Source organism: Protopterus annectens, chromosome 13.part0 (genome assembly GCF_019279795.1).
Source record: "Protopterus annectens isolate FY-2018-M chromosome 13.part0, PAN1.0, whole genome shotgun sequence".
Classification (NCBI taxonomy): Eukaryota; Metazoa; Chordata; order Ceratodontiformes; family Protopteridae; genus Protopterus; species Protopterus annectens.
This window is the reverse complement of record NC_056747.1, coordinates 574,850,920-574,877,819: the sequence shown is the minus strand read 5'-3', so window position 1 is coordinate 574,877,819 and position 26,900 is coordinate 574,850,920. Positions and strand designations below refer to the sequence as shown.

The 26,900-nt window shown below is 37.8% G+C and overlaps 1 protein-coding gene across 4 annotated transcripts in view; it reads right to left on the bottom strand.

The window, feature by feature from the left end:
• Positions 1 to 1,697: 1,697 nt before the first annotated feature.
• The window catches only part of KCTD7 (potassium channel tetramerization domain containing 7), a 102,049-nt gene continuing 76,846 nt past the window's right edge, over positions 1,698 to 26,900 (bottom strand). For 2 of the 4 annotated variants that reach the window (XR_006362575.1, XR_006362576.1), the window contains exons 4-5: positions 14,808 to 15,485; positions 1,698 to 2,521 (exon numbers count right to left, since the gene is read on the bottom strand). Coding sequence is in view for 2 of the 4 variants with exons in the window: in XM_044054235.1 (XP_043910170.1) it covers positions 2,507 to 2,521; positions 15,352 to 15,485 (149 nt within the window). In the remaining 2 variants the exon portion in view is untranslated. The remainder of the gene's footprint in view (positions 2,522 to 14,807; positions 15,486 to 26,900) is intronic. The other 2 variants (XM_044054235.1, XM_044054236.1) reach the window with 2 other exon arrangements.

Here is a 26,900-nt window from a genome sequence, read left to right as displayed (position 1 = left end):
AGAGTTACTCTTGTAAAATTTGAGAGACGTTGGAGGCCCACTGGGAAAGAGTTATGTCTGGTGCATTCAGTAAAGAACAATTAGGGGATCCATGGATGAGTGAGCAATGACACCAGAGGAGGACAGTGCTAGGCTGCATGGCGCCAGAAAAATTGTATTAAAGAATGGCTTTTAGTACTTATACAGGGTGGAAAAATATAATGCTTGTGGAGAAATGCTAAACTCACTTTCCCTCCAGTCTGCCTTTCAGTAAACCATTTCATCTGTCTCCTGTGTAGGAAGCCATAATCAAAGGAGCCAGAAGGTTAAAAAAAGAGAGGACCCACCTCACTTTCATAAATGAACAAATGGGTATTAAAATGAAAGTGACTAATCTGTCTTGTATCCGCTATGTTTGCTGAACACCTTCTACAGTTGTAAAAGGTGTACTCACTTCCTGTTATCTATGAAAGCATATCCCTTTGCACTACAGAATTGTTTCAGGGATTAAAGTAGCCGATGATTATGGATGAAGGTGGAAGACATCTCTGTAGTTCTAATCTCATCCTATTAGCATTTAGTAATAAAGTGACTACAGTTATTTGAAAAACAGTGTACTTATTTGCTTATCTTTATGATTTGATGTGATTAATATTCTACATTGAACAATTTTATATATATATATATATATATATATATATATATATATATATATATATATAAAGAGAGAGAGAGAGAGAGAGGAATGTAGATTAAGACAATTGTGCATACAAAATATTTCAGTGACACTTGTTCTAAGTGATACTCAATGGTCCTACAAAACAGAAATTTCTTCCAAAGTAAAGTAACATCACAGTAGTTACATTTATGATGTCAATGGTATTCTACATCAAACAAGTTTACATATGCACCCACAAATTCAGATTAGAATGGCTGTACCCACAAAAAATATTTGAGCAACACCTGCTTAAAGTAACTGAATGTCACTACGAAATGTTATTTTTTTCTAAGATGCAGTGGCCACAACATACCTCTCAACCTCTTAGAGTAAGAAATCTGGACAAAGTCATAATGGGGGGGGGACAAAGGCCCCAAAAATGGGGTCACTTTTTAAATATTGCTCTTACAAACATAGAAAGTAGATAGAATAACAGGTTTTGCAATAGCATGAATTTTCTGAAGGGTATGAAGTCTGAAAAATCAAATGTCATTATTTTCTGAATTAAATCTTCAAAAATTTGCCAATTATTTGTTGGAAAACCACAATTTTATGAAAAATGGACTAAAAAGATGAGGCAAAAATCTGGACATCCTGTGAAAATCTGTGCAATTGAAAGGTATGGGCCTCAAATGTAACTATAGTTAGGAGCGAGCTGGGTGCAGCAATGTTTACCCATGCATAAAAACAAGTTACATAAATTTCACTTCAAGTGCCTTCTGTGTGGAGTCTGCATGTCCTCCCCGCGGTTGGGTGGGCATTCAAAAGGCATGCGTAAATTGGCGTGCCTTCATTGAAGGTTGAACGTCGAGCTGGCACCTCGGCGTTCATGAAAATCTACTGCCAATCATTAGCAGGCCGGAGTTCCGCTGTGGCAACCCCTAACTGGGAAAAGCCAAAAGACAACAACACAACATAAATTTCACTTCAGAATAGTGCTTTCAATAAAATGTTTTCCTAAGCAGCTGTTATGCTGGTTTACATAAAACAGAACTGTTTCTGACAATGTTTCCAAATGAGTTTTATTTATATATTAATTATTATAACAAATCCTAATAATGACAATGAAACACTAATACAGACCTCCAAGGTGCATTTTCTTCCATTTATGACAGAAGGTGTAAACAAGCAAGTTAATAAAATATTACAGTAGTTGGGCCTTTGAATAGCTGATGGTTCTTGAAAGTGTATACCTAAGGCATACATTTAAGACTGTAAGTCATAAGTTATTATTACAAAAGAAGAAAAAAATACATGTTTGCCTCTATTGCTCTGTCATCCAATACTGAAACTTAATGAATTAAATTCACAAAAACCTAGGAAAAACTGAAGAACACAAAATTTTAAGTAAAGATGAGATCTAATGTACAAACATCATGTTATATTGCATGATATACATAGATTTCTGCTTCAAATATGTTTTCTCACATCATACATGTGGTGTGCTAAAGATATGAGATGTTACAAATTACTTGTGCGTGCCAAATAAATGTACATACATAATGCATGGGTGTATTTGACAGACCACATTAATTTAAATTAACCTAAGTGCTAAGTACATTTTGAAGTTTCAGCAGTAGGAAGGAAGTTCTTCTGGTAGTGCTGAAAAGCTTCTTTTTGTTGACTGTCATGTTTCATTACTGTCTTCAGACATCATGTCACTGGATTTTATTTGGATATTATTACAGTTTGTAATTCTCAGCAAATGCTGGGTTTCAAGCTGAAGATCTTGTCTGCTAATTCTACATTAGGATTAGTTATCAGGTGCACATGACTTTATTCCCTGTTGCTAACAGACAGGAGCGCTAGCTATAGTAAGAGCATCTGTAATAAAAAATAAAACAATAGGTTAGAGGTTCATGTTAAATATCTATACTTAAGACATTCAGAATAATGTTTCCCATTATGATTTATCATCACAACATAGTCCTTCTTCTATATTTATTTACATAAAGACCATATGGCTTAAATACCTTTCCAGGTAACCAGAGAGTATTAGAGTAGTTAAATGATTTGCTCAGACACTCAATATGCACATGGAGGCTGTCAGATACAAAGCTGGAGCATTATACGCTATCTTATTTTATCAATAGCTCTTTGTAATATTCTGCAGAATATTTAAAACATTAAAAATAATTAATATAATTATTATAGTTAGCAGTACAAATGCACACTGTATTGTAATGTCAAGTCTATTTTTTTATTTGGTCAAAATTATTCTGTACAAGGAAATAGACAAGATAAAATAAATTAAAATTGTTTTGTCCCTATTCATAGCAGCATCACTGCATCTAGTTGGTCAGATTCCAAAAGAGTTGCTCTCAGTGTAAGCCTGTCCCGATGCCGAAAGTCTTGCTCTTTATGTAAGTAACTTACTTCATTGTGAAGCCTATCTATGAGCAGGCTTACTACAGGGACCAGATTCCAAAATACCTGCTCACAGCCTGCTTTCAGTGTAAGTGGTCACTTGCACTGTGAGCACGTTTTTGGAATTGGACCCACTGAGTTAAGTGCCAGGATGTATTTGTATTCCTTTCATTCCTTATTTATTTTAACTTTTTTTTTAATAAAAAGCGTCATAAACTTTTTATTCAGCCATAGCCCAAATAAATTTTGTGCATCCCAGAGTGATATCGCCTTAGGCATAACATCAGGTGCATCCACAGTCTTTAATATATCTGGCTTTGAACATATATGTAGTGCATCCATTAACATCTATGAATGCACCTCACTCTTTCCCCTAGGTTGATGTTACTGAGGTTAAAGTTTACTTTTCATCATCAGTGGCATTTCCTGGGAAAATCAGTATTTTTAGAAATTTGTTCTAAGAAAAGCAGATTTAGAAAAAGTTTACCAATGGGACAAAAAATGCTGTTCAACTCTTTGTATACCACTTCCTGTGAAGCAAAAAAAAAAAAAACAAACAAATTTGGCAAGATATTTTAAGGAATAATCAGATGCCAATGCTAAATATTTCACTGTAACACCAAGGTGGATTGAAATAAAGGCCATGTTATATATTTCTAGTTAAAGTCAAAATACTGGAAACTGCATTAGGATGTAGTCATAAAATTAAAGACAGTCCTTTGACTTAGACAGCTTTCAGCATTTTTGTCTCAATTTCTCACCATACGTTTCGTGACATTGTGTTAAAGTGTATTGCAAACTGTAAGTTAATGACCACAGTATATTTTGCCCTAGTTACATCATATTTATTTGGACTGTACTTTTAATAAAAAGCTTTGTTAACTTTTTATTCAATCCCCGGCCCAGATAAATATATAATCTCTCTTGGTAACATCAACTTGGGGCTCTCCCTTAGACTTTAATGGACATGTTTCTGGGCCTGTGTAAAATACATCAATTAAAGCCTATGAATGCATTTCAGGTTTTCACTGAGTTGATGTCACCAAGGTTAAAAATTATTGTTAACTTTCAGTGGCATCAGCACAGTGAAAATTAATTTAACAACTGTTTCTTAAAGTTAATGCTGTAACAGGCAAAAATGTTAATTGGCGCCATGTAGACTGGTGTTAAAAGGTAAGTTGCAGAGTGTGACAATATACTTTAAAAAGTAACAAAAAGAATGTGTCAACCTCTAAAAGAGATGTTTGTACCACAGACAAAAAATCTCCACCTGGACTGACAAAAATTTACTTTTTGAGTCCATTGGCTTTTTTCCACCTTTTAACTGTTCTTTTTTTTTTTATAAGCTGTCCATGTTTTTTTGGAAGTACATTTCCAGTCTTTTTGCAAAATATTAAGTTTACCATAATCTAAGATATCATAGCACATTAGCAAAAATTCATGAAATGGTTTTAGAAGCCTTCCTAGAATTAGAGCCTAAGTTCACCAAATGTATTTATTTTTGCCAATATTTTATACTGACATTTTGCACTATTCCATGTTGAACCTACCAAGCACTGTAAAGCATTTTGCTCCATATCATTTCCAGTATTGCTGTCCCAGCTTTTATTAAAATCCTTCATAAATTAGCATACAGATTATATGGGAATCTGCCCATAGATTTTAAAATGGAAGCACCAATGAGCATACGAAGGGGTGGGTCCATTTGCACGCTGTCCCTACTGTGATGCTGCTGAGGAATTCGATAAGCTTATTTGGGTCATGGCATAGTAAAACGGAGTTTACATTTTTATTAAGAAATGGCCTAGATATATTTATATTTTATATATTGTTATTTGTTTACTAGGTGAGTGAGTTGATCTGTTGACCCTTTTCAGTCATGCCCTGGGCTGAATGAAATACAATTTACCACTAATATAATGCATGGCTTAAATCCTACAGTACATCTCACATATGCAACAAACAAGAACATTTAACTATAAATGTATTTGGTTATGTACAGATGCACAGTAATATTTATAACATACTACAATAAAGATTAAGCAAAGAGTTTGTAGATAGGCAAGACAATACATTAGTAACCATTGTCCCAGTAGCAGTTGCAGGTAGATTTAGAAATTATATGATCTTTAAGAGTGCCCCTGAAGTTTTTAATAGTTTTTTTTTTGTTTGATTTTTGGATTTTGGGAGGGAGATGGTTCCATGTTGCAGGTCCCAGTCCGGAGAAAGCTCTTTCTCTTATTTCAGTTTTGAAACATGGTGGAGATAAGGATAGATCGGTGCCTTGTGAGCCACACAGAAGAGTAGTATCAACATTATTGATCCCCGAGGTACTCCTTTGTTGAATATGCCCACAGAGGAGAGGGAGTTGTAATATACCTGGAGGGATCTATTTTGAAGGCAACTCTGGAAGCAGAGAATGCAGTTTTTCTTTAAAGTTTAGACCTTTAGGTTTATTAAGTATGTGATAACTGTTTCAAATGCCCTGGTCATATCTATAAGGAGACCTGCTGAGATGTGCCCTTCATTTGTGTTACAGTAAATGGTATCTGTAGCCATGAAAAGGACTGTAAAAGCACTAAAAGCATTATGGAAGCCATGCGGAGTGTCTAACATTGAACCATGGAAGCCATGTCTGTTCATATGCTTTAGCAGTTGTTTGTATAAATACTTTTCAAATATCTTTGTTAGATGGCACAAAATAGAAATGGCTCTATAATCCTTCAGATCTATAGGATTAGTGATTGGTGCAAGTGGCGATATGTATGCGTGTTTGAATGTGAAGGGACAGATGCTGGTTGAAGATATAAATAATGGGTTTTGCAATTTTTTTCAGCTGCAAACTTTAAGAAAAATGAAGTTAGGAGAATTGAGCACCAGAATTGTAAGGAGTTAGTCTGATTGACTGTAATTTGGGAGAAGTGATAAGTTGCTATATAGGCGGCTAAATGATAAAATGTAGCAGAGGATGGATCATCCTGTATGGATGTGGTTTGGTGTTACGGAGGAAAGCTGTTATGTCATTTATGGTGGACTGAAGATAGTGTACATACTCACTGGCAAAGAGTTGTTTGTGAGGGGTGATTCCTTACTGGCTGATGGGGAGTTGTATAATGTGGCTGCTGTTTGTTTTGTATCTTTCCAGAACAGATAAGGTTGAGACTGGTTAGCTTCCGTTTTTTTCTCCTAGGGTATGTGGCTTTGGCTGAAATGGTGGCTATTGTAGCTTATTTTCATCGATTTAGAAAGTTTAGATATATATAATTATTAAATGAATCTCTTTTCCAAGATTTCCAGGTATTGTCCCTTGATCTCATTTTGTCCCTAATTTCACTATTAAGCAATGAGCAGATCTGTGTCCCAAACATTCTTTTACAAAGAGAAAATAATGTATCCTGTACTGGGGTGAGTTTAGATAAGAAGAATTCTGAAAAAAAAACTCATTAAGTTGTGGTAGTTCAGCAGTTGGGGAGACTCTTTCACTAACTATCTCAGGAGTGTTTGTATGTGTACAGAAAGACTAAGTGGATTGTACTGGTAAATGGCCACTTAGTGAACATGGGAGACTTTAAGAGCAAAGGGTATATGTAGGTCAAGAGTGGCACTGGTATCAGGTTTTAGATAAAGCCAAGTGGGTCAGTATATTAATTGTACTAGGTTGAAGTGCTGTAGCATTTTGTTAAGGGGAATTGCATCTTTTCCAGTGGCATTTACAATGAAGTCATTATGTATGACAATGATATTATTGGCACCTTTAGGGAATGTTTTCTTATTTGTATTTGTGTATTCCAGATTTATAAAGGTTTAACTACATTTTAATTTTTTATGTATTTTTGATTAATTAGAGGTGGTGTTTTCTTTTTATATTACTTATTGTGGAGTTGTTGTACGGCAAATTATTCTGAATAAGTATAATTCTATTTGAATGAAAGCACTCATTAATTTCCTTAAGGAGACTCCATTTGGTTGTGTTTAACAATATATTAAAACTGCACATACAGCTTAAAGAAGCATTTTTCTTTTATGTCAGGAAAAAATTCTGAGACAGAGTGGGGCCTGGAGAACCATATAATTTGCTGAGGACATAGAGATTCCCTCAGAACAGCCTAGAAAAGTTTCATTTAGTTAATGTAAAATATGCTTTGTTTTTTTTTCAAGAGGTGGTTAACTTCAGTGTTGTTTACTTAAAAGTAATGGGACAAAAGGCTAGCTGCTCCATGTAGAGTGCAGGGGGGGGGGGGTTCTGCCACAAACAAACTCTTTCTGCAGGGCATGGTGTTTTTTTTGGTGAAGTGTCTTCTGGGCAGGTGATATTCAGCTGAAGAGTATTTTAAAAATATGCTAGGACAATGTACTATGTAAAAGCCTCTGCTACTGTTGCAACTGGACTAGTATATGAGATGCCTGGGTGGAGAGAGTTGGACGCTTCACAAATATTTTGAGTTCTCACCATATCAGCTGATCTTTGAAAGGTCTCACTGGAGGGGATGAATCACATAGTTACATCTTGTGTGTGCCCTCTCTTGCAGATTTTCTTTGAGTTTCAAGGCCTTTTATCAGCATACAGTGATTAGACAGAAATGCATACAGTAACTATCCCTTATTCCCTGAGGAAACATCCAGAACTCACATCCCTTACCCTGCTGGACAGACAGCAACCTGGGTAGGATTACAGTCTTTCATAAAGTGAATAGGTCTATTTCCAGAATACTCTACCTTCAGAAAGCATTCTAAACACGGTTACTATTTAACATTTAATAAAGCTCCTTCTAAAGAGTCAGGAGGTAAAATGATTTCTGGCAGCTAGCAGTTAGCACTCAGAGATCAGGGTCTGAAATACTTCCTCAGTGGTGGCATTGGAGAGTAGCATATATGACATGGGTGAGTGACACTTTTGTAATGTATCATGAGTGCATTTGAGGTATGCTAAAAAGTGACAATGGGCATTAGAAGCTTGTTCATAGGTTCATAGGTGTTTACTAGGCTAATGACCACAACGGCATTTTAAGCCTAGCCATGCATCCCAAATGTCTGACAAGTTCTGATACCCTTGACAAGTGTAAGCATGGGACTGGGAGATGAACCATTTACATGTTACCTGTGTCCATTAGATACATAGGTTCCAAACCAGGGATGAATTTCTGGTTTCCCATCCAATTGTCCAAATTGCACTTGAACTGGGTTAGGAAGGAACTCTGCTTCACATGGATGGGGAGCCTGTTCCATAGAAGGGGTAGTCTCTGGGATACATACCTATCTCTCCACCAGGTCCTATTTATATCACAGGCAAGGTTTAATTCTTTAGAACGGATAATTCTGGTGCTGCTTGTTTTGTGGATATTAAGGAGGTCATTCAGAGTGGGGTCTGACAATGCCCTGTATGCTAGGCATAGATCTCCCCTCAGTAGGAGACAGAATACAGGGATAGGTCCTTGAGGTGGTATGCATAGGCTGTATTACTTACGTCTTGTATTCTCTTAGTGAGGAACCTCTGTGGACGTTCCAATTGTTGGATATGCCTGGTTAGGTACATACCAAAGGGGGCACTGTACTTAATGATAGGTCTGATGAATGCCGAATACAGTGGAACAATGACTTCCTTGGACTTAGATGCCATACCTTTGTTTATAAGTTGTGCAACATAGAATGACTTCTTCACCACTATAGACACATGTTGATCAAAGGTTAGATTACTATCTAGGTGTGTCCATAAATCTGACTACTGGGTCAACTCTAAGGGGCGTGTTGTCAATATGATAGTTACCAGGGATGGATGACTTCCCAAAGGATACTATTATGTATTTCTTGGCATTTAGTTTTAGTACATGGCTCTGACACCAGTTGTTTGTATGTGTCATCCCCTCCTGGAGAATATTTGTGTCAGTGTGAGATTCAATGACAGCTCCTAATTTGCATTATCTGCAAATTTAATCAGCCAGAGACCACTGACATTGGCCTTGACTTCTGAGAAGTAAATGTCAAAAAGGAGTGGTCTAAGGACTGATCCTGAGGGACTCCACTTGTGACTGGCCTCTTTGTAGAGGTGGACTCCCCAATTCTAACTTCCTGGGTCCCGTCTGTGAACCAGTTGGCTATCTACCAGGTGGCATACAGGTTTGTACCTAACCTCTTGAGTTTTTCAACAATGCCTGAGTGGGGTATTGTGTCAAATGCCTTGACCAGGTCAAGTTAGGGAGTGTGAACAATTTTGCCCTCATCCATTGCCTTGGTGACCTTCTCAAAGAAGTCCACTGGGTTAAGTAGGCATGATCTGCCCTTGACAAAACCAATCTGGTTTGGTTCCAGTGTCTGGACATTTATTATATATCTATTGATCAGCTCCATGATAATTCTTTCCATGGCTTTACATATAAGACTAGTGAGACTTATGGATCTGTAGTTTCCAGGATCTGTAGATGGCCCACATTTGTGCAGAGGGATGACTTGTGCCTTTCTCCATTCATGAGGCATGAAGCCTGTTTGCAGGCTACAGTTAAGTGGTAATTCCAGAGGCCCTGATAGGTCATGTTTCGTGCTATATAGAAGGCATCCTGTGATATTGTCTGGGACCACTGATGCAGTTTTCTTGGTCTCAGAGAGAGCATTAAGGACCTGTTCTCTAGTGATAGTAGGGGGAGTTACATTTGATGATATTTCCTGAGGGAAAGTTGAGGAGGAGAGAGGAGTAAAGTTGGAGCTGAATTTATCAGCCAGGAGGTTTGCTATATCTTCTGGCTCAGTATAGGTGGCTCCATTTACAATGAGCTCTGCACACAATTGTGGATTGCCTTGAAGGTTGCAAACATAGCTAAAGAATGCTTTGTGGTTGTCCTTGGCCTGGGAGGCCAAACTTGCCTCAAATTTGGCATTGGTAGACTTTATTTGTCCCACAAGTTGTTTGTTAGTTTGATGAGAATGCTTTTATCCTGCTAGGTGCTGCACCTCCTAATTTTTGCCATGATTTTCTTCCTCCTGTTATACAGCCGAATGATTTTTTGATTCCATTGGGGTGGCTTGTTTTTTGAGTTAGTTCTGTACTTCTTCCTGGTGGGTACAGCTGCCTTTATACGGCTATTAACATGCTTTTACAGGGTTTCTGTGAACAGTTCTGCATAGGCAGAAGTGTTCTCGGGGTTTATGGGGGCTTGAAATTTTGCCAGGTTCTCACTTAATAGCAGGAGGTTAGCTATGTAATAGTTCCTGAATATTCCAGGTTTAGCTGGGGTTCCAGGTTTTATTTTTACTTCAAAGACCATTTTGTGGTCTGACCTTACCAGAGAAGGCAGTACAATAGCAGGTGTGCAGCAGTCTCCCATATTAGTGAGGACCACATCCAGTATGGCTGGTGTATTGACTATCTGGTGCAGGGAGTTTGTGTTTACAAAATCCAGGAATCTCTGTGCATGTACGTTTGGTGTCATATAGGATTACCAGTTAATAGTGGGGTAATTAAAGTCACCCATGAATATGGTTTGGATGGTCAGTGTTTCTAATAAGTTTAAATACATGGTATGGGTTTTCTGGGTCATAGAGGGGGACCTATAGCTTGCAAGGAAGTGGTACAGGATTTTACCTATGGTAATTTGAACATGGAGCAGCTCAAGTGCATTGTCCTGTTTGACCAGCCTTGAAGTATATTTATTTTTCATGTAAATAGAGACACCTCCACCTTTAGTCCCTGCCTATGAAGTAGCTGGCCTAAATGTGTGGAAGGCATTATAATCTTGCACTCACTGTTGGTGTGCTCTCCACGGCTTTAAACCATGTCTCAGTGACCACACAGACATCAACGTTCTCTATGGTAAAGAGAGCCTCTAGGGAGTGGAGTTTTTTGTTTAGACTTCTAGCACTGGGCAATAACAGCTTTAGATTTTTTTGTCAGAAGTACTTTCATTTTGGCATTGCCTAAAAAAGGTACTATGGGGAAGACAATGTTTTAGCTAATATTCAAAAGTTTAGAGGGGAGAGGTGCAGACCATCCCTGGCAAAGCAATGTGGTCTGTTGACCATCTCCTTCCATGTTAACAAATATTCCACCCCCTTAGAATGACGCCAGAAACTAAAACAAGTTAATTATCTTTTGTTCTTATTGTGGCATCATTCTTGGAGAAAGTAAAATACTGCTCAATGCTAAGCTTATAACCAGCCTGAGACACATATTCCAAGAGCTCCATGATGTCTCTCTTCATATAGTCTAAGGCGGTACATCTCAGGTCATTTTACTCCCACATGGACTATGACTGAGTCATATTGGTAATTGTGGTCCAATGATCTGAGTACATGGGTAATGTGGTGGATCCTAGCCCCTGATAAGCAACTGACCATAACTTTCTCCTTACTCAGCCTGGTGAGAAGGACATCACTGTGTCTCAGGATGGAGTCTCCAATGACTAGAACAGAACTTGAGACTAGAACCTGTGACAGATCTACTGCTGGAAGCAAACTGCAGAATGATAGTTTTTCACAAAGCCACTTTCCTTCATGCAGTGTAAATGTTGACAAGACCCAGTATGGAAACAAGGAAGATTGCAGTCCCAGCACCAAATAAACAAGCCCAGTAACATAGTGACTGCTTTAACTCTTACTGATGAAAAGCCAACAGGGCATGCAAAGAGAGTTGCTGTCCTGAGCCCCTCATGTTAGCCCCAGAAACATAATCTTGAGAATCTAGAACCCACTCCTCTTACAGCAAGCTGTTAATTTATAAAAGGTACTGCAGTAGCCATACCTGATTCATGCTGCAAAGAGTGGGTGCAGTGGGAAATAGGCTTTGATCTACTTCATGACTATCTGTGAATCAGGCACTGTATGAAGACCTTTCACTATAGGGTATTGCTCAGATGAACTAGGAATCACAAGCCACTGCATGTCCAGTGGATGTGAAACACACACAGGCTAAGACTTGGACTTGATCTCTGAATTTCTTACCTTCTCCATGGGATTGTCAGGTAGACATCTTGGATGATCTCATCACTTTCCTACTCCATGACTGCTAAGCACCTGAGCATTGATGAAGGACTCAGAAGTCTCTCTTTTCATGAAGTTAACACACTGGCACTTGCAATAGCTGTTGAAGTCGTGGTTCAATGCAGACAGAAACAGGAGCTCCTAAGTTAGGCTTGGCTCATATTTTTACAATTGAATGCACATTTAGAAGGTCTATACTTTGTTTAGACATTGACTTTGTGAACTTTTCAAAGATCTGAACTGCATTAATGGATATAAAAATGGAGCTCTTACGACAAGGGGTGTCCCTTAAAGCACAGGAGCACAATGCATTAATCTAAGGAAGCAGGGTTAAAAAGTGTGGGGAATTCAAATTTAAAGGGCTATCAAGAAAAGGAGCACCACAGCACAGTTTCCAAATACTCCCCTGCTGTATAGGTTCCCTGTAAATAAGACTCAGAGTTATATGAAGCTGAATTTTGCCCAGAATTGTGCACAGAGGTAGTGCGCAGTGGGGTACAAGAGACAGTAAAATATGTACCTAGACTTCTCCATGGTGAATTCCTTTTACCTTTGTGCAGACAGCTGCTTTCTTCAGTGGGAAATCTAAGGTCTGAATTGCCATGAGTTACAACTGTTAACTGGCAAGCAGTGGGTGAAATGTCAGATAAAACTCCGTACACCTCCAGGGACATATATTGCTAAAAATACAAATAAAGCACTTAGCTGCTTATTAGACCAACTGTCTCCTTACAGTGACATTAAGCACATAAGGACTGAATAAGCAGGACAAGAGTGCAAAGAAAATGCCTATTGCAGGGACTCTATCTTAAGAAGTCCTTATTAAGTTATAGAGGGAAAAGGAGCCTGGACTAAAGGTCTGAACATGGAGTCTTTCTCATTTTTTTTGAGAGATACCTCTGTAAATGACTAAGAATTAAGCAGCCATTGTCAGATGTGAACATGTCCAAAGGGAAACTGTAGCTTGCAAATCTAAAATATGTTTATCTTTACAGAGTTACTGATGGAGCACAGCCCCCAATGTCTCAAAATTATTAACAGTTTGAGATCAGGAAGAAGGGACAATCCAGTATATTATCTTCTGTGTCCACTCATTACCGAAGCATCCATCACTATCCCAGCCCTCTTCATTAGCAGCACATCCTTTTCAATCCTTTATCCTTGTCAGTGTGTGTGTGTCACTCTCTCACACTCTGTGTGTGTGTGTGTGTGTGTGTGTCTGTGTGTGTGTGTGTGTATATATATATATATATATATATATATATATATATATATATATATATATATCGGGTGCTGTCTGACTTGTTGCAGTCACAGTTTGTTGAAGGGTACATAAGCTGTCACATCCCTTCTGACCTACAGACTATTGACCTGTTCTATATTCAGTCCTGTTATGGTCAGCTGTAGCACAGTTATGTAGATGACTCTTTGGCCGCTGTTGTGTGGCGTTAGTATATATAAGTAAAATGGTGTGGGGCAAAGTCCTCAGGTTGGGAGGGAATGTGGGCAAGCTCCCCATGCAAACATTGTTTTCTGTGTTGCATTATAGGTTAATAGCTTGTAGCAGTTAAACATGTTTTAGATATTTATTATACTGACTGCTACTTCAGTGGTGTTATATACTGCATTAAGGTTTAGAATGAATCTGTTAGCATATTTAGTTGCTGCTATGAAAAGGAGTGAGGCACAGGGCTGAATGAGAAAAGTGTGGGTTTGTTTGTGTGTCTGGTGTTGTGTGTTGTTTTGTTCATGAAGCATACCACTTAGGTTTGCTTTTGTAATGCTATGTGCATTAGTGTAATAAAGTGTTGACAGGAGTTAAGTCATTTGTCCATGATTAACTATATGCATGTTGTGATTGTGTCAGTTTGTTTTCTTTTTTGTTTCATTTTGTTTTCCTTTACATATTAAGTGTACAGAGCTAATTTGTGAGCTCTGGGTTGCATTCCAGTTTTTCTAGGAAGGCTTTGATCATCCCTTAACAAATGAGAGATGTTGATCAGACATACGTAAAACTGATGTGCAATGAAGAAAAATGCAATTTTTTTTGTTGTTGCAGTAAAGTATCGTAACACCAAATAGAGTACCCTGACTGTCAATAAGTGCCGTTAAACTGCATATTTAAAGTTTGCGTTAAAAATATTTTTACTGCAGGTTAACTTGAAATGTGTACTACATACCAAGTTTAAATCTACGACTGAGTTTTCCTTCTAGAACTCAGCTGAAATGTGTACTGCATACCAAGCTTGACTGCAATTGATTGTTCATACTGAAAGCTAGTAGCAGTAACATACGATATGTAGTGAGGACCAGCCTAGTTTGATAATATTCTGTTTTATAAATAGTGCAAAATGCAGTTCATAGTTATGACCATGAACATTATGAATGCAACAGTTACAAATATACACATTTGTGCATTCCTGAAATCAGGAAATATGGCTGAAATATTTGCTGCCCTTACATAAAAGATTTGCAAAAGTTAAAAAAAGTGTTGTGGTTTAACTGTGTTATAACTCCATTGTCCTTGGGCAGCTCTTCCAGTTTATATATCATGCCATCAGGGTAGCCACAGCCTTCAATACTGGTACTCTTCACATTTTGCAAACCTCACAGAGATAATAATGTAGCAGGAAATGGAAAGTAAATCATGGCAGGATATGCACCATTGATGCGCAACACAATGTATAGGTAGAAAAATGAACAAGGGATTATAACATGCAGGACATTTATAACCCATATGATAAGAATGCTTAGAGTGCATTTTTTATGTCAATACCTGTTTGAAGAGAAAAATCTGAAAACAAAAAGTCTTTGCCAGCTGGTCATGATTCAAATGAAGACAATCTGTTTTATCGCCATAACAGTCTGCAAAACTGAACACTGGAAGAATGACTTAAAGCTTCTATTTTGCTCAGCAAAATTGTCATTGAAATATTGCTGGTAAAGCTCTTAATTCCATACTTTTGCTATCTTTCAGCAGTTATTTGTATCAGGAAAAAAACTCACAGAGTGAAGTTTCACTCTGTAAAGGTAGCGTTGATGAGCCAGATTACAGAATTCCCTCCATTTAGGTCCTATCACCACCATGTTATCTTGAATTCATAGATAGGCCGCTTACAGTAGTAATGGTTTATAAGATGCTTATCACACACACCAATGCACTGGTGTTCCACAGTGATGCCTCTGGTTGCTAAGTCAGTATCTATACAGTGCAGGAGGTCATAAACATCAGCCACAGCGTCCCATGGCCCAAAGGACACATCTACCTCACAGTGATGTTCAAACAGCTTTGACTCACTCTCACTCCTTTCAAAGCGTACCGTGTTAAAAAAGGGGTACTCATAGGGTGTGATGGGCATCTCCTCCTTGTAGACACAAATTTTCAGTTTTGCAAATCTTGCTTTCCTTTGCATAGCCCTGAGTTTGGCAATTTCAATTATTCTTTCAAGGTTCTCTAAATCAAGGAAAAAAAAAACAAAACAAAAAGATTTAATAAACAAGATCAGTACAAAATGCGGGCAATTAATAATACTTGTTGTAAACCAATAGGCCTCTTAAAGGAACTAAAGGCTTAGTGAAGTAAAAAAAAAACATATGCATTCTATTTTTGATCATACTCAGTCTGGATTTTGCACTAGATGACTGTGTCACAAGGGAACCATGTATGAGCAAAATGTGTACAAAACAATGCCCATAAAAACACACTAAAGGTCATATGATTGGTGCTGGATACTGCTGAATATGCATTTGCCATTTGGCTCCCAGTGCAGGTAAGCTCAGGTGACTGTGGTAGGGTGTCCACTGCCACATTATAAATGTGGTACCAGGGATGAGGAAGGACTCTGTATGCCAAATGGTCAGATATTATGAGTGAAGATGTTAAAAATAATTTTAAAAACTGGGGATTATGACCAGTCTTAAATTTACTGATTACGTGACCCACTGACTTCATTAAAGGGTGGAACTATGTCAAATTAGCTTGTTTAACTTATTTAATTCACTGACTAGAAGAAAGCAGTAGATGAAATTTACTTTGACTCAGTAAGAAATGTTACACACGCCAGATTGTGAAATGAACTGTAAAATTGTCTCTTTAGATGGTAACCCTTGTAAACTCTGGTTATCGAACATGTGACAGATAACATATTCCTCACTCCATTTGTCTCACCTAATTTACTAGTTTCAGTCACCCAAAGGTTTGCATAATTTCCCTCTTCTCCCCCAAAACTGCCTTATATATGCCTCATATTCATTCTTGAATTATGAAATGGTTTCTGAATCTGCTACCAGAGCTAGAAGAAGACAAACTTTTTTTTTTTTTTTTTTTTTTTACAGAATACCTTAATAGAATATATGTTTTAGGCACTGGGACTGGTATTTGCAGATATCCTGGATAATTTAAAGGACTATAAAGCTACTGACTTTCCATGCAAAACAAAAAAAAAAACTATACAATCAGGGCAGAGCAACACTGGATCAGATTCAAGCATTGTGTGATGTAGCTGGGCTGTAACATAGGTGACATAAGTATAGGAAGAGAGCTGGAAAACTGGAGGGATGAACATTTGGAGAGGACATGGTATTTTTTCTGGGTTCTGTCACTTTTTAGTAGCATCTAGCAGAGGCCTGTACAGTAGAGACATGCCAAATAAGTGAAGTGAACACAGGTGTGTGTTTGTGTGATAGTGGAGAGAGCAATCAAAGGACAAGCTGGAGGCCCTTCTGAGGAATTCACTTTCATATACCCAGTGCTGACATACTTCATGGACCTTGACATTATGAGCATTACAGGAGGGCACATGGTCCCACACTACACCTTGAACTCTGCCTGGGATCAAACCAGAACTGGATCTTACAGTCATGGAGGGTAAGTGGCAAGCAATCTTTTTTGTGGGGTGGAAAGGATTGACCCAGGAGGGGAAAATATAAGTGAGGGTGCACTGTACATATAGGACTTTCCAATGAAACTTAAAGACAGAAGTTTTACTGTTCTCCATGCAAGAAAGAAATGCAAGTGTACTAAACTCTGAAAACTAATGGCAAGCAGACTGGCAAGGTAGTAGAAGTGACTTAAGTATGTGTTTGGATATTGGAGACACACAAAGTAGAAAAAATGAGGTAAATTAATTATATTGTATTTAAGAGTGAAGTATGATTTAGACACCTTGTTATACCTTGTTAACTCCTGTAGGCATGCATCCAGATAGGCACAAAGAGAATGTAATTAGTCTTCAAATACAATGAAGGTAAACACACATCTAAAGTAATATAGATAAAGATAAAAGGAAGACTATACCTTATATCTGAGAAGATGAGAAGGGAGGGGCTTGTGTTAAAAAGTACTTCATATAATGTTAGCCATGAAGGGAAGACTTTTTCAAAGCACTAATGTTGCACAAGGTGATGCCAACACGTGCCAGTTAATTTTGTGACATTATCTTGTTTGAAATGGATTGTTACCTGTTGATTGAAGATCCAGTTTGCCAGCATAGGTAACTGCAACGGAGTATTTTTCCTTACTATTGTGGTACTTTGGCCCTAGAACTGATCATATTAAAGACAAAAGAGCAGGGTTCCGGTGTTGCCACCACAGAAAAATGGACTTTCAAAGTTTTGTTTTCATGGCTTTTGAAAGTTTTCTTTCACAAGAAAATCCTTTCAAATATTCTATTTGCAATATTAGTAAGAAGTAGAAGAGAGCATGGCACTAGACAGTTACTTATCAGAAATGGGAGAAAGTGATGATTTGCAGAAAAAGGAAACTGTTGGAAAAGTTAGCAAGCTAAACATATATTGCAAAAGCAAAGTCCTTCACTCTCTTGAAATTTCCAGGAATGTAGTTGAAATAGTATACTTTTTTTGAAAGAAGAGCATTTTATTTGTCCTGCAACATACCATACCTTCTACTTATCTCCAGTGTTACTGCATTTCATGAGAAATGGAAAATCTTGCAATCTCAGTCACTGAAATTATGTTTAGGACCCTTAAAATGTAATCCTCAAAAATCTCATTAGACATATAAATTGAAAAACAGTTCTGGGAAGGAGAGAGATTCAAAAAACCTCGCATTTACTTTCATTTTCACCTTTATATTCCTGGAGTGTAGATACCAAACAGGCAGCACTCACCTCCGTGTTTCCTGTATAGTCACTGCATCACTTTTGTGCATCCGCAGCAGGATTGCAGTTAGTGTATCACTACACTATTTTTACATGAGCTACAAAAGAGATCACGGGTCTAGACTGAAAACTCCAGCTTTCTTGCCACTACAGAGCAGCAGCTGCACTGTGAGGCAAGCAGTCTGTTAGTAAAAGCTAAACGATTAACTGGGTTGAAGAGTACTGAGTTTTGGAAGCAATGTCTTTAATATTTTGCTCTCATTTGCCCATCTGGCATTGTTTAATTTAAAGCATAGATGAATATGTCCAGTCCTTAGTTCAACGGCGTACCTATTTCTCCTTTTACCTTAATTATAACTCATAAATTGCTAAGCCTTGCTGATGTTGTAAATATGTAGAATGGTACGGTGTAATGAGTGGGGTGTTGCATTCTTTTGGGAAACCAAATGGAGAATAAAATGCTGCTGTGAACAGCTATTATCGGATTTATGTATTAGCTCTAACACAAACTGCTCCACCACCACTAACCCAATTAAAGAAGAAATACTCATGACTGGCAACATGTTTAAAGGTGTTTATTAGGGGTGGGCTTTGCCCCTCACACCACTTACTATAAGTTTCTGTGACCTCAGCAGCAGTATTTTAGAGAAAGTATATTTGCAGTCTGTACATTCGACTTTATCACACTTGACTACACAGATGAGTATTCAGTTGTAAGCAAATGAGCTGCAGGCAGCTGAACTTTAAAAGTAAAAGATAACTGCTATTAACATAGAACAGAGCAGATAATATAGCTCTGTGCAAGACCCGTTATGGCACAGCATTACATCCCTATTAAATAAAATGTGGAATACTGGGGTAATGAAACAAAAGCATAACTTTCCAGTCGTGCCTCTGCATGTCTCACTTGTCATCCTAACACATATGGAGTCATATGTAGCCCTCTGTGGACAACCTCCCTTCTCAGCAGTACAAAACAAGGAAAGTAGCAGATGCCAGCACACTGTAAACCCAAGAGATAAGTACCTGAAAGGAAGCATGATTATCCTCTGGCTTGTCACACATTAGGAATAATGGTAAATCTCTGCAACAGATATCACTGGCCAATTCAAAAAAAGAAAGGAAGGAAACAACAATGATCACCTGGAGTTATAATGAGAAGGCAAAGACAAAGCAAAATGATAAAGTGCTTGCCTCATACTGTGGTAGGAAAGACAGGAATAAGATACTCAGGATTCTGGAAAAAGAAGCATGGAAAGGGATAGTTCCATAATGGCTGAATAGATCTTATCATATTTTATATGTCCCCTTTCCCTGTAAATGTCAAGCATCATTTTAATAGCTTCACATTTTTTTTATTTTTTTTTATTACTGTCAAATCAAACTGCAATATTTGGATAGAAATATCATACCATGTGTATAATAACATTTATTCCTTACAGTTAAGTTCAGAGTCTTGTCTCCCTGTTTCCTTTTATACCAATTTAGACCTATAAAACCAAAATGAAACTCAAGCTAAAGGCAATATTTGACAGTTTAACAGAGGCTTAAGACCATGAGCTGCTAAAGATCTTCATCCTATAGTACAAAGTTTGAATTCCCTCAGCCTCTATTTCCCTACTGTGTTCTGTAACCAGGCAGCGCTCCTCGACTGGCTCTGAAAAGAGGCTTGTGCATAGTTGGTTTATCTGGTTAAATTAATAAAAATACAAATTAGATTGCCAGACACATTTTTATTACATCTTGCCTCATTCTCATATATAATAATGCATACCGATCTATGAGCTATAATCATTTGCCATTTTGGCACACTCGACTTGCTCCCAGTTTTCTTGTTAATGTTCCGTAAACATTTTTTTTTTTTTTTTAACTTCTCTGCCTTTACTACTGGTGCCAATACTGGTACTGCATATTATAGTTTACTCTGGATAGCAGAATTTATACTGAAAATATGATATGTAATCACTATCCAGCAAGGTACTATTGGCTTACCTAAGAATGATGCAGGCATGATATAGAGCACATTTCTAGTATTTTGACAGGAAGATTAAGAAACATGAACAGAGTAAACTTCTCAAAAGTGTTAGCATTATATGGAAAAGGAATGGCTAAGCTGCATTATCTGAGACATTTAGTACCCTGGCTGAAAAACCAACTGCACAAGTCTAGGATTTAGTTTTGCTGGTGCCTGAGATACAACAGAAAAATGTAGTCCTCTGCTGGAAAGATGGTCTAAATTACTCTGAGGAAGGATAAACAAATCTTGAAAAATATCAGATTTATAAAAAGGATTTAACCTGTCCACTGAATGGAGGCAATCAGGAAACCTGTAGAAATAGCTACCTCCCTATACAATGTCAAAACCAGCCATCAGTCACACAGACACCATGCAATCAGCTCTAGTAATACATAATTTGATGAATATCCTATACAATAAAATAGAGGCTCATTTCAAACACAAAGGGAGAAAAGGCATACAGCTAACACTGCAATGATGAAAAGATCAATAAATGTACACAATCTTTCCTAATCTCTCCCAGAACCGGCTGCACTGCTGCTACAGGGAGACATCGACACTGCCACAGTCACTGAGACATAGTAAACTTACAGTCATAGTTGGGATGATATTATAACAGTGTACGTCATGTACAGGAGAGCTCAGGAAGGCAATAGGAGAAGGGATAGCCATTGTCATATGATGGGGAATGAATGCAACAGAACTTATGAGCATCCATGGAAGAGAATCACTGCTACGGGTCACCCTGGTAAGAGAAAACAGTCTAGAGTAGGGTTTATTTACAAGCCCCCTAAGAAATAAGAAAAATACAAAAAACTGCCAGAAAGAATCCTTACACATGACACACCAAGGAGATATACTGTTATGCAGCTTGGATATTCAATATTTCAAATGCCATACCTTTACTGCAGAGATATGCAGGAACAGAGTAATTGTCAATTCCTTAACATGGAGCAGACTTCAAGTAACTAGCCCTGTAAGCACGTACAGTGAATAGAATCTGGCACTAGTGCTCAAAAATGGGGCAGAGGAGAGGATTTCAAATCAAAAAGACTGGATATCAGGGATGAAGTGGCAACCATGCCATCTGGCTCACAACAAATGTTATTTCATACATACAAGGTCAGACTTCAGATGAGTCTTTTTTCTTTTTTTTTATCCATATTGTATTGTTCCCCTTGTCTGAGGTTCAGGGTACCTTTATAGAATTCTATCACTGACAATCTCTTAATTATGTCCCCACTGTTGCTCAGCTTACTGGTGTGTACTGGTCCCTATTGGCCTTTAGTTGACAGCAAGACAAAAAGCCATCATCAAAGATCACTGGAGCAGGCTGGTCATTTTTTTCACTTTCATGTAGCTATTTTCTTCCCCTAGTCAATTCCTCCTTTATAACACTTTTTTAATAATCATTTGTGATAATAGGAATCTGAATCTAGTAGTATTTATATACCTTGACAAGGTATAGTGGTATCAGTTTGCTACAGAGGTACTATAGTGGTCATTTTCATACGTTTACCTTTCAGGATAAGCAAGCTTGCTACTGGCCACTCCACCTTACCCTTTCAAACCAGCACTCTGATGCCAAGCTTGCTTACTGAAATGAGGCACCCCAAATCTATGACTGTGAACTGTCTGTCAGGTGAGTCAGCTTTGTCATAATGAAAAAGAGCCCAGGGATATGGCTACACAAGTAATAAAGTGAGAGGTGGGTAAAGGGCCATAGGTGAACAACCATCTGCATTATACAAGCAGCACACCATCTCATGAAGTTCATCAATCCCAGAAAGAAAAAGGAAAAACACCATGGACTGCAAAACAAATCACAGAAAAGGAAGAATTAATCAGGGTAGAAAAAATAGGTATTATACCATGACCCCCCCCAAAACGTGCACGCTGATTGGCCAGCGTGCCCGTTGTAAATCGAGTTATACTAATGGAAAAAGGTCCGGTCGCCCGGACTTTTTTCCATTAGTATAACTGCTTTTAAACACTGTCTCGCTATGTTAAATGGGTTTAACATGAGACAGCTTTAAATAAGCAACGGAGATCTCCGTTGCTTATTTTAAAGCTATCGCTATGTTAAACCCATTTAACATAGCGAGACAGTTTGCAACGGAGAAAGCAAGATCTCCGTTGCTTTTTTGTCTCGCTATGTTAAATGAGTTTAACATAGCGAGACAGTTTAAAATAAGCAACGGAGATGTCCGTTGCTTATTTTAAACTGTCTCGCTATGTTAAACTCATTTAACATAGCGACACTAAAAAGCAACGGAGATCTTGCTTTCTCCGTTTTTGCTCAACTCTGATGTACTGCGCAGGCGCGCAGTACATCAGAACTGCCGGATGCCAGACATCTGCGGAAGGGCAGTAAACAGGCATTATACTATGCCATTATTTAAGAAAAGTAATAGTTTATTTTCTTAAATAATGTCATGGTATAATAGCAATAACCCACTTCTGGGTGTGGGTAATGCTAATTACCACGGTTGGCTTTTTGGTCCTCGGGCTTGCCACCGGGACCAAACCACGCCAACCGTGGGTAAATTTAGCATTACCCACACCCAGGCGTGGGTTATTGCTATAATAACATCTGCTATGGCAGAAGGAGACAACAAAATCATTCAGAAAATCAAAGGCTCAGGATGTGGAATAGCAAGCACTATTACAGTGGAGAACAAAATACGTTTTAGGTAGATATTACTTGAGTGTAGGAGACATGGTTGTCCCATGATATAAATGCAAAAGGCATTATATTATGCAATAATAGGCCTGATATTTACTGTATGTTATTTGACACTTTTTCTCCCTAGCAGTGATATTTTTAACTACAATACTCATCTGCTTTATTGCTTTACAATGGATTATTTCTGGTTGTGTATCAAAAGGAAAATATGCAGACATTATGATACAGTTCTTCATATTGTTTAACCTTAGAATAAATGATGTTAAAGTAATTGATTTTTTCTAGGACTTCTAAAGAACATAGCATTGCACTTATCAAACTTTAATCCCATAGCTTTTGCCCATTTTCCTGCCCGGATCATATACAGTACATATTATATAAGATTATTTGCAGGGAACCCAGTTTTTCAGTGTTCCGGTAGAAGGGTAGAAATATTCTACAACAATCACATCCTTCAGAGAGTTTTCAGGGCTTGTTAATACATTATTGAATGATCTCAGCAGAATGGGCTGATCTTCTGTCTTTGTCTGTGTATGTATGTTGAGGAGGCTGTAAACCTTTAAGAGTGCACTCCACACCAGCAGAACATGCAGTGTTTAATGAAACACTGCTGAGTTACGGGTTAAGACAAAAAAAAGGTTGATATTCTACTTTTGAAATTTGATCTTAAACAGTTTCCTACCTAGGAACTCATACATAACTCTCTTGCTATTGATGTGCACTTTCAGGTTAAGATATTTATGTAAAAAGTAATACAAAATACAGAAAACTTTTTTGTCGGGTACTAAGCAAATTTGTAAGTAATCCAAAGGGAGTGTGATAACAGGTTAACTGCCTCACAGGCAGAAAAAAGGAAACACTATGGTCTCTACATCTTGGTAAAAGGAGAAGAACCTCTCCACATCCCTCCCAAAATTTTTTCAATTAATAGCTTACATGATTCTCTACTGCTATGCACTACAATAAAGCATTCTACTGAGGAGTACCTTGTTTCTTTAATATGCTGGAATGTCCCAGGTTAGGCACTTGCTTGTCAATACTACAAATAAATAGAAGTCTTTGGGATGATGGTTTATACCCTAGATATTTTATAGCTACACCCCTATAAGTAATAATATTGTGCATTCCCCATACTTAGAAAATTGCCGAGTCACTTCCATTCCTAAAACAACTGACTATGTTATAACATATGATGCTCTCTTTAAATGCTTAGCACCATTTCTAGTTTCAGAGTACCAGAATGTGTTGAATTAGATTTTCTGTTAGTAGTGTGGTCTGAAAAAAATAAAGTCAAGGCGCTGCAGCACATCACATTGTGTCCCTCCCTTACTTAGTTAAATAAGTCAGATGTTGCATGGTGTCAGAAGGCAGGTGAGTTATGCATTTTCAGACACGGTGCAGCTATAGCTCGTGGAAAACCTCATTCTTTAAGGCAAATTGCCTGAAACTGAAAACCGTGGATGCAGAAGTTTGAATGTTTCTGACTGCAAGAGCAATGGCCAAAAAGCCTGAAAGGATAGTGTACCATGTTTCTTCACAGAAGTACACAATTCATTTGAAATCTGACAGGGAAAAAGGAAGTACAGATGGATGAGATAGTAGTTTAATAGTGTGATCTGAGAAAAGTCTGCCAGATATCTAGAATTTGTTCTTCTTGAGGCATAAATTCCCATCTAAAGTATTTATGCTTATTGTACTGAATAATGTTAGTGAATCAAGTTTGTGAATTTGCTAACCTCCACGATTCATTAGTATACTCTGGTACACAACTGATTTAACAAGAGGTAGATTATTAAATGGAAAGCATTTTAATAGTAAATAATAGAAAATATGTATACAGAGCAAGTGAAATTACTTTGACTTCAGTAAAAATAATGTAACAGTGCATGTGAGAGCAAAGAAACAAAATTTGACAAGAGCAAGGACAGAATGAGCCAGAAAAAACATGAAACGCATGTCTCTAATCAAAGTTCTGCACATGTTATGGTTATGAACATGATGACTGGACAATTATGTAAGAGATGTGGCAAGAAAAATCAATTTATTGAAATGTGTAAAATGTGACACATTAAAAACTGAACAGAATGCATGTGGGGGAAAGAACAATGAAATGACTTATTTGTGGGTATGATAAGTGTAGAAAGAATGTACACTATGCAAAGAAGTGAAACTGGGAATTTACTGAAATTAGATGGTTAGTCAATATTCTGGTCAGAAAAGTTGAAGATAAATAATCAGGGTGTGATACTTAAACTAGATTCTGTAGCACAATATAATGCAATTTCTACTCAAATGTTCAAACAAAGCTGAAAGAAAAATAGGGATGTCATTGTTGTGCAAATTGCTTACAGATTCAGGCCATCACATCTTATCAAGAACAAGAAAAGCAAGTTTCCCTTTCAAATACTGGAAATGAGCACTTTCTGCGTTGGAACAGTTAACTTGCCAGAAGCCTGATATGGTAAAAACAATTCATGATTTACACATAAAGGATAATGATTTGTTTCTTAACTATGGTTTACTGGTCTGAAAAGATAGCCAGGTCTGCAGCTCATTCAGATAATTTTACCATTTTACCAGCTATGCTTGCCCCAGGGAAAGTTCTGGCATTACTGTGAGGTAAATTTGAAAGGAATATTCACAGAATGGACAGCATGGGTGTGATTAAAACGAGACTAAGCCTCCTGGCTCATTCAACAGCACAGTTACTGTGGTTAAACATAAGATTGTGTATACATAGATCTGAAGAACCTGAATAAAGATATACAGATTGAAAATTATTCACTTCATACTACAGAAGAAGTTCTTACTAGTGTGCATAAGGCAACTTATTTCCATGTGCATGAAGCTTATTTTAGATTTTGGTACATTAAGTTGGATGAGAAAAACATTTCAAACTATGCATGTTCATTAACACATGCAAGAAGATGCAGTTTTCTTTGACATCTTATTTGGTATTTCATCTGCACCAGCATGTCTCACAGCTTTGCTGCACAAATGACAGAAAAACTTTATGATGTTGTCAACATCAATGATGATATAGTGGTTTGGGGTGTGATCATAGGAGGCTACTAGGCTAATTGCCCTGGGACCCCTACAAGCCTAGCCAAGAGTTTATCCCCCAAAAAGAAACCTCAGTGAGCACCTATCACCCCTATCAGTGAGGGACACAGGTGAAACAATTTGTGGTTTCCCATCCACTCATCAAGGTTGTGCTTGAAGAGGGTCAGAGAGGTACTCTGTTTGACATGTAGGGGAAGTCTATTACAGAGATGGGGCAGCCTCTGGAAGACAAACCTGTTTCTCCAGCAGGTTTTGTTGATGTTGCATATTAGATTCAGGCCTTTCGAGCGGGTAATGCACAAGGAGTTAGACTTATGGATATGGAGTATCTCTAGTAGGGCAGGTTCTGAGATTGTCTTGTAGGTGAGACACAGATCACCTCTGAGCAATCTGTATGATACCGAGTAGAGTGATAGTGATTTGAGCCTCTCCACACAGGACATGTGTTGGAGACCACGGATTCTCTTTGTTTGGTACTTCTGTGGTCTTTCCAGTTGCTGCAGATGTTTGGAGAGGTACATACCAAATGGAGCATTATACTCAATTATTGGTCTAATGAGGGAGGAGTATAGAGAGGTAATAAACTTCTTTTTTCTGGATGCAATCCCTTTACTTATGAGATGAACCAAGTAAAAGGCTTTTCTGACCACTGCCGCTACAAGATGGTTGAATATGAGATTGTTATCAACCTGAGTACCCAGGTCTCTCATCACAGGTTGTGTGTTTAGGGGGTTACCATTGATGTAGTAATCAGCAGGGGCTGTGTTTTTGCCAAATGGTATGATGATACATTTTTTTTGCATTTATCTTGAGGCTATGACTTTGGCACCAGTCATTAGTTGCTGTGAGACCCTCTTGCAGTATGTTAACATAATTTAGGGAGTCAATGACAACAGCCAACTTACAGTCATCTGCAAACTTGGTCAGCCACAGGCCTTTTGTCTTTGCTTGGACTTCTGAGAAGTAGATGCCAAACAGTAAGGA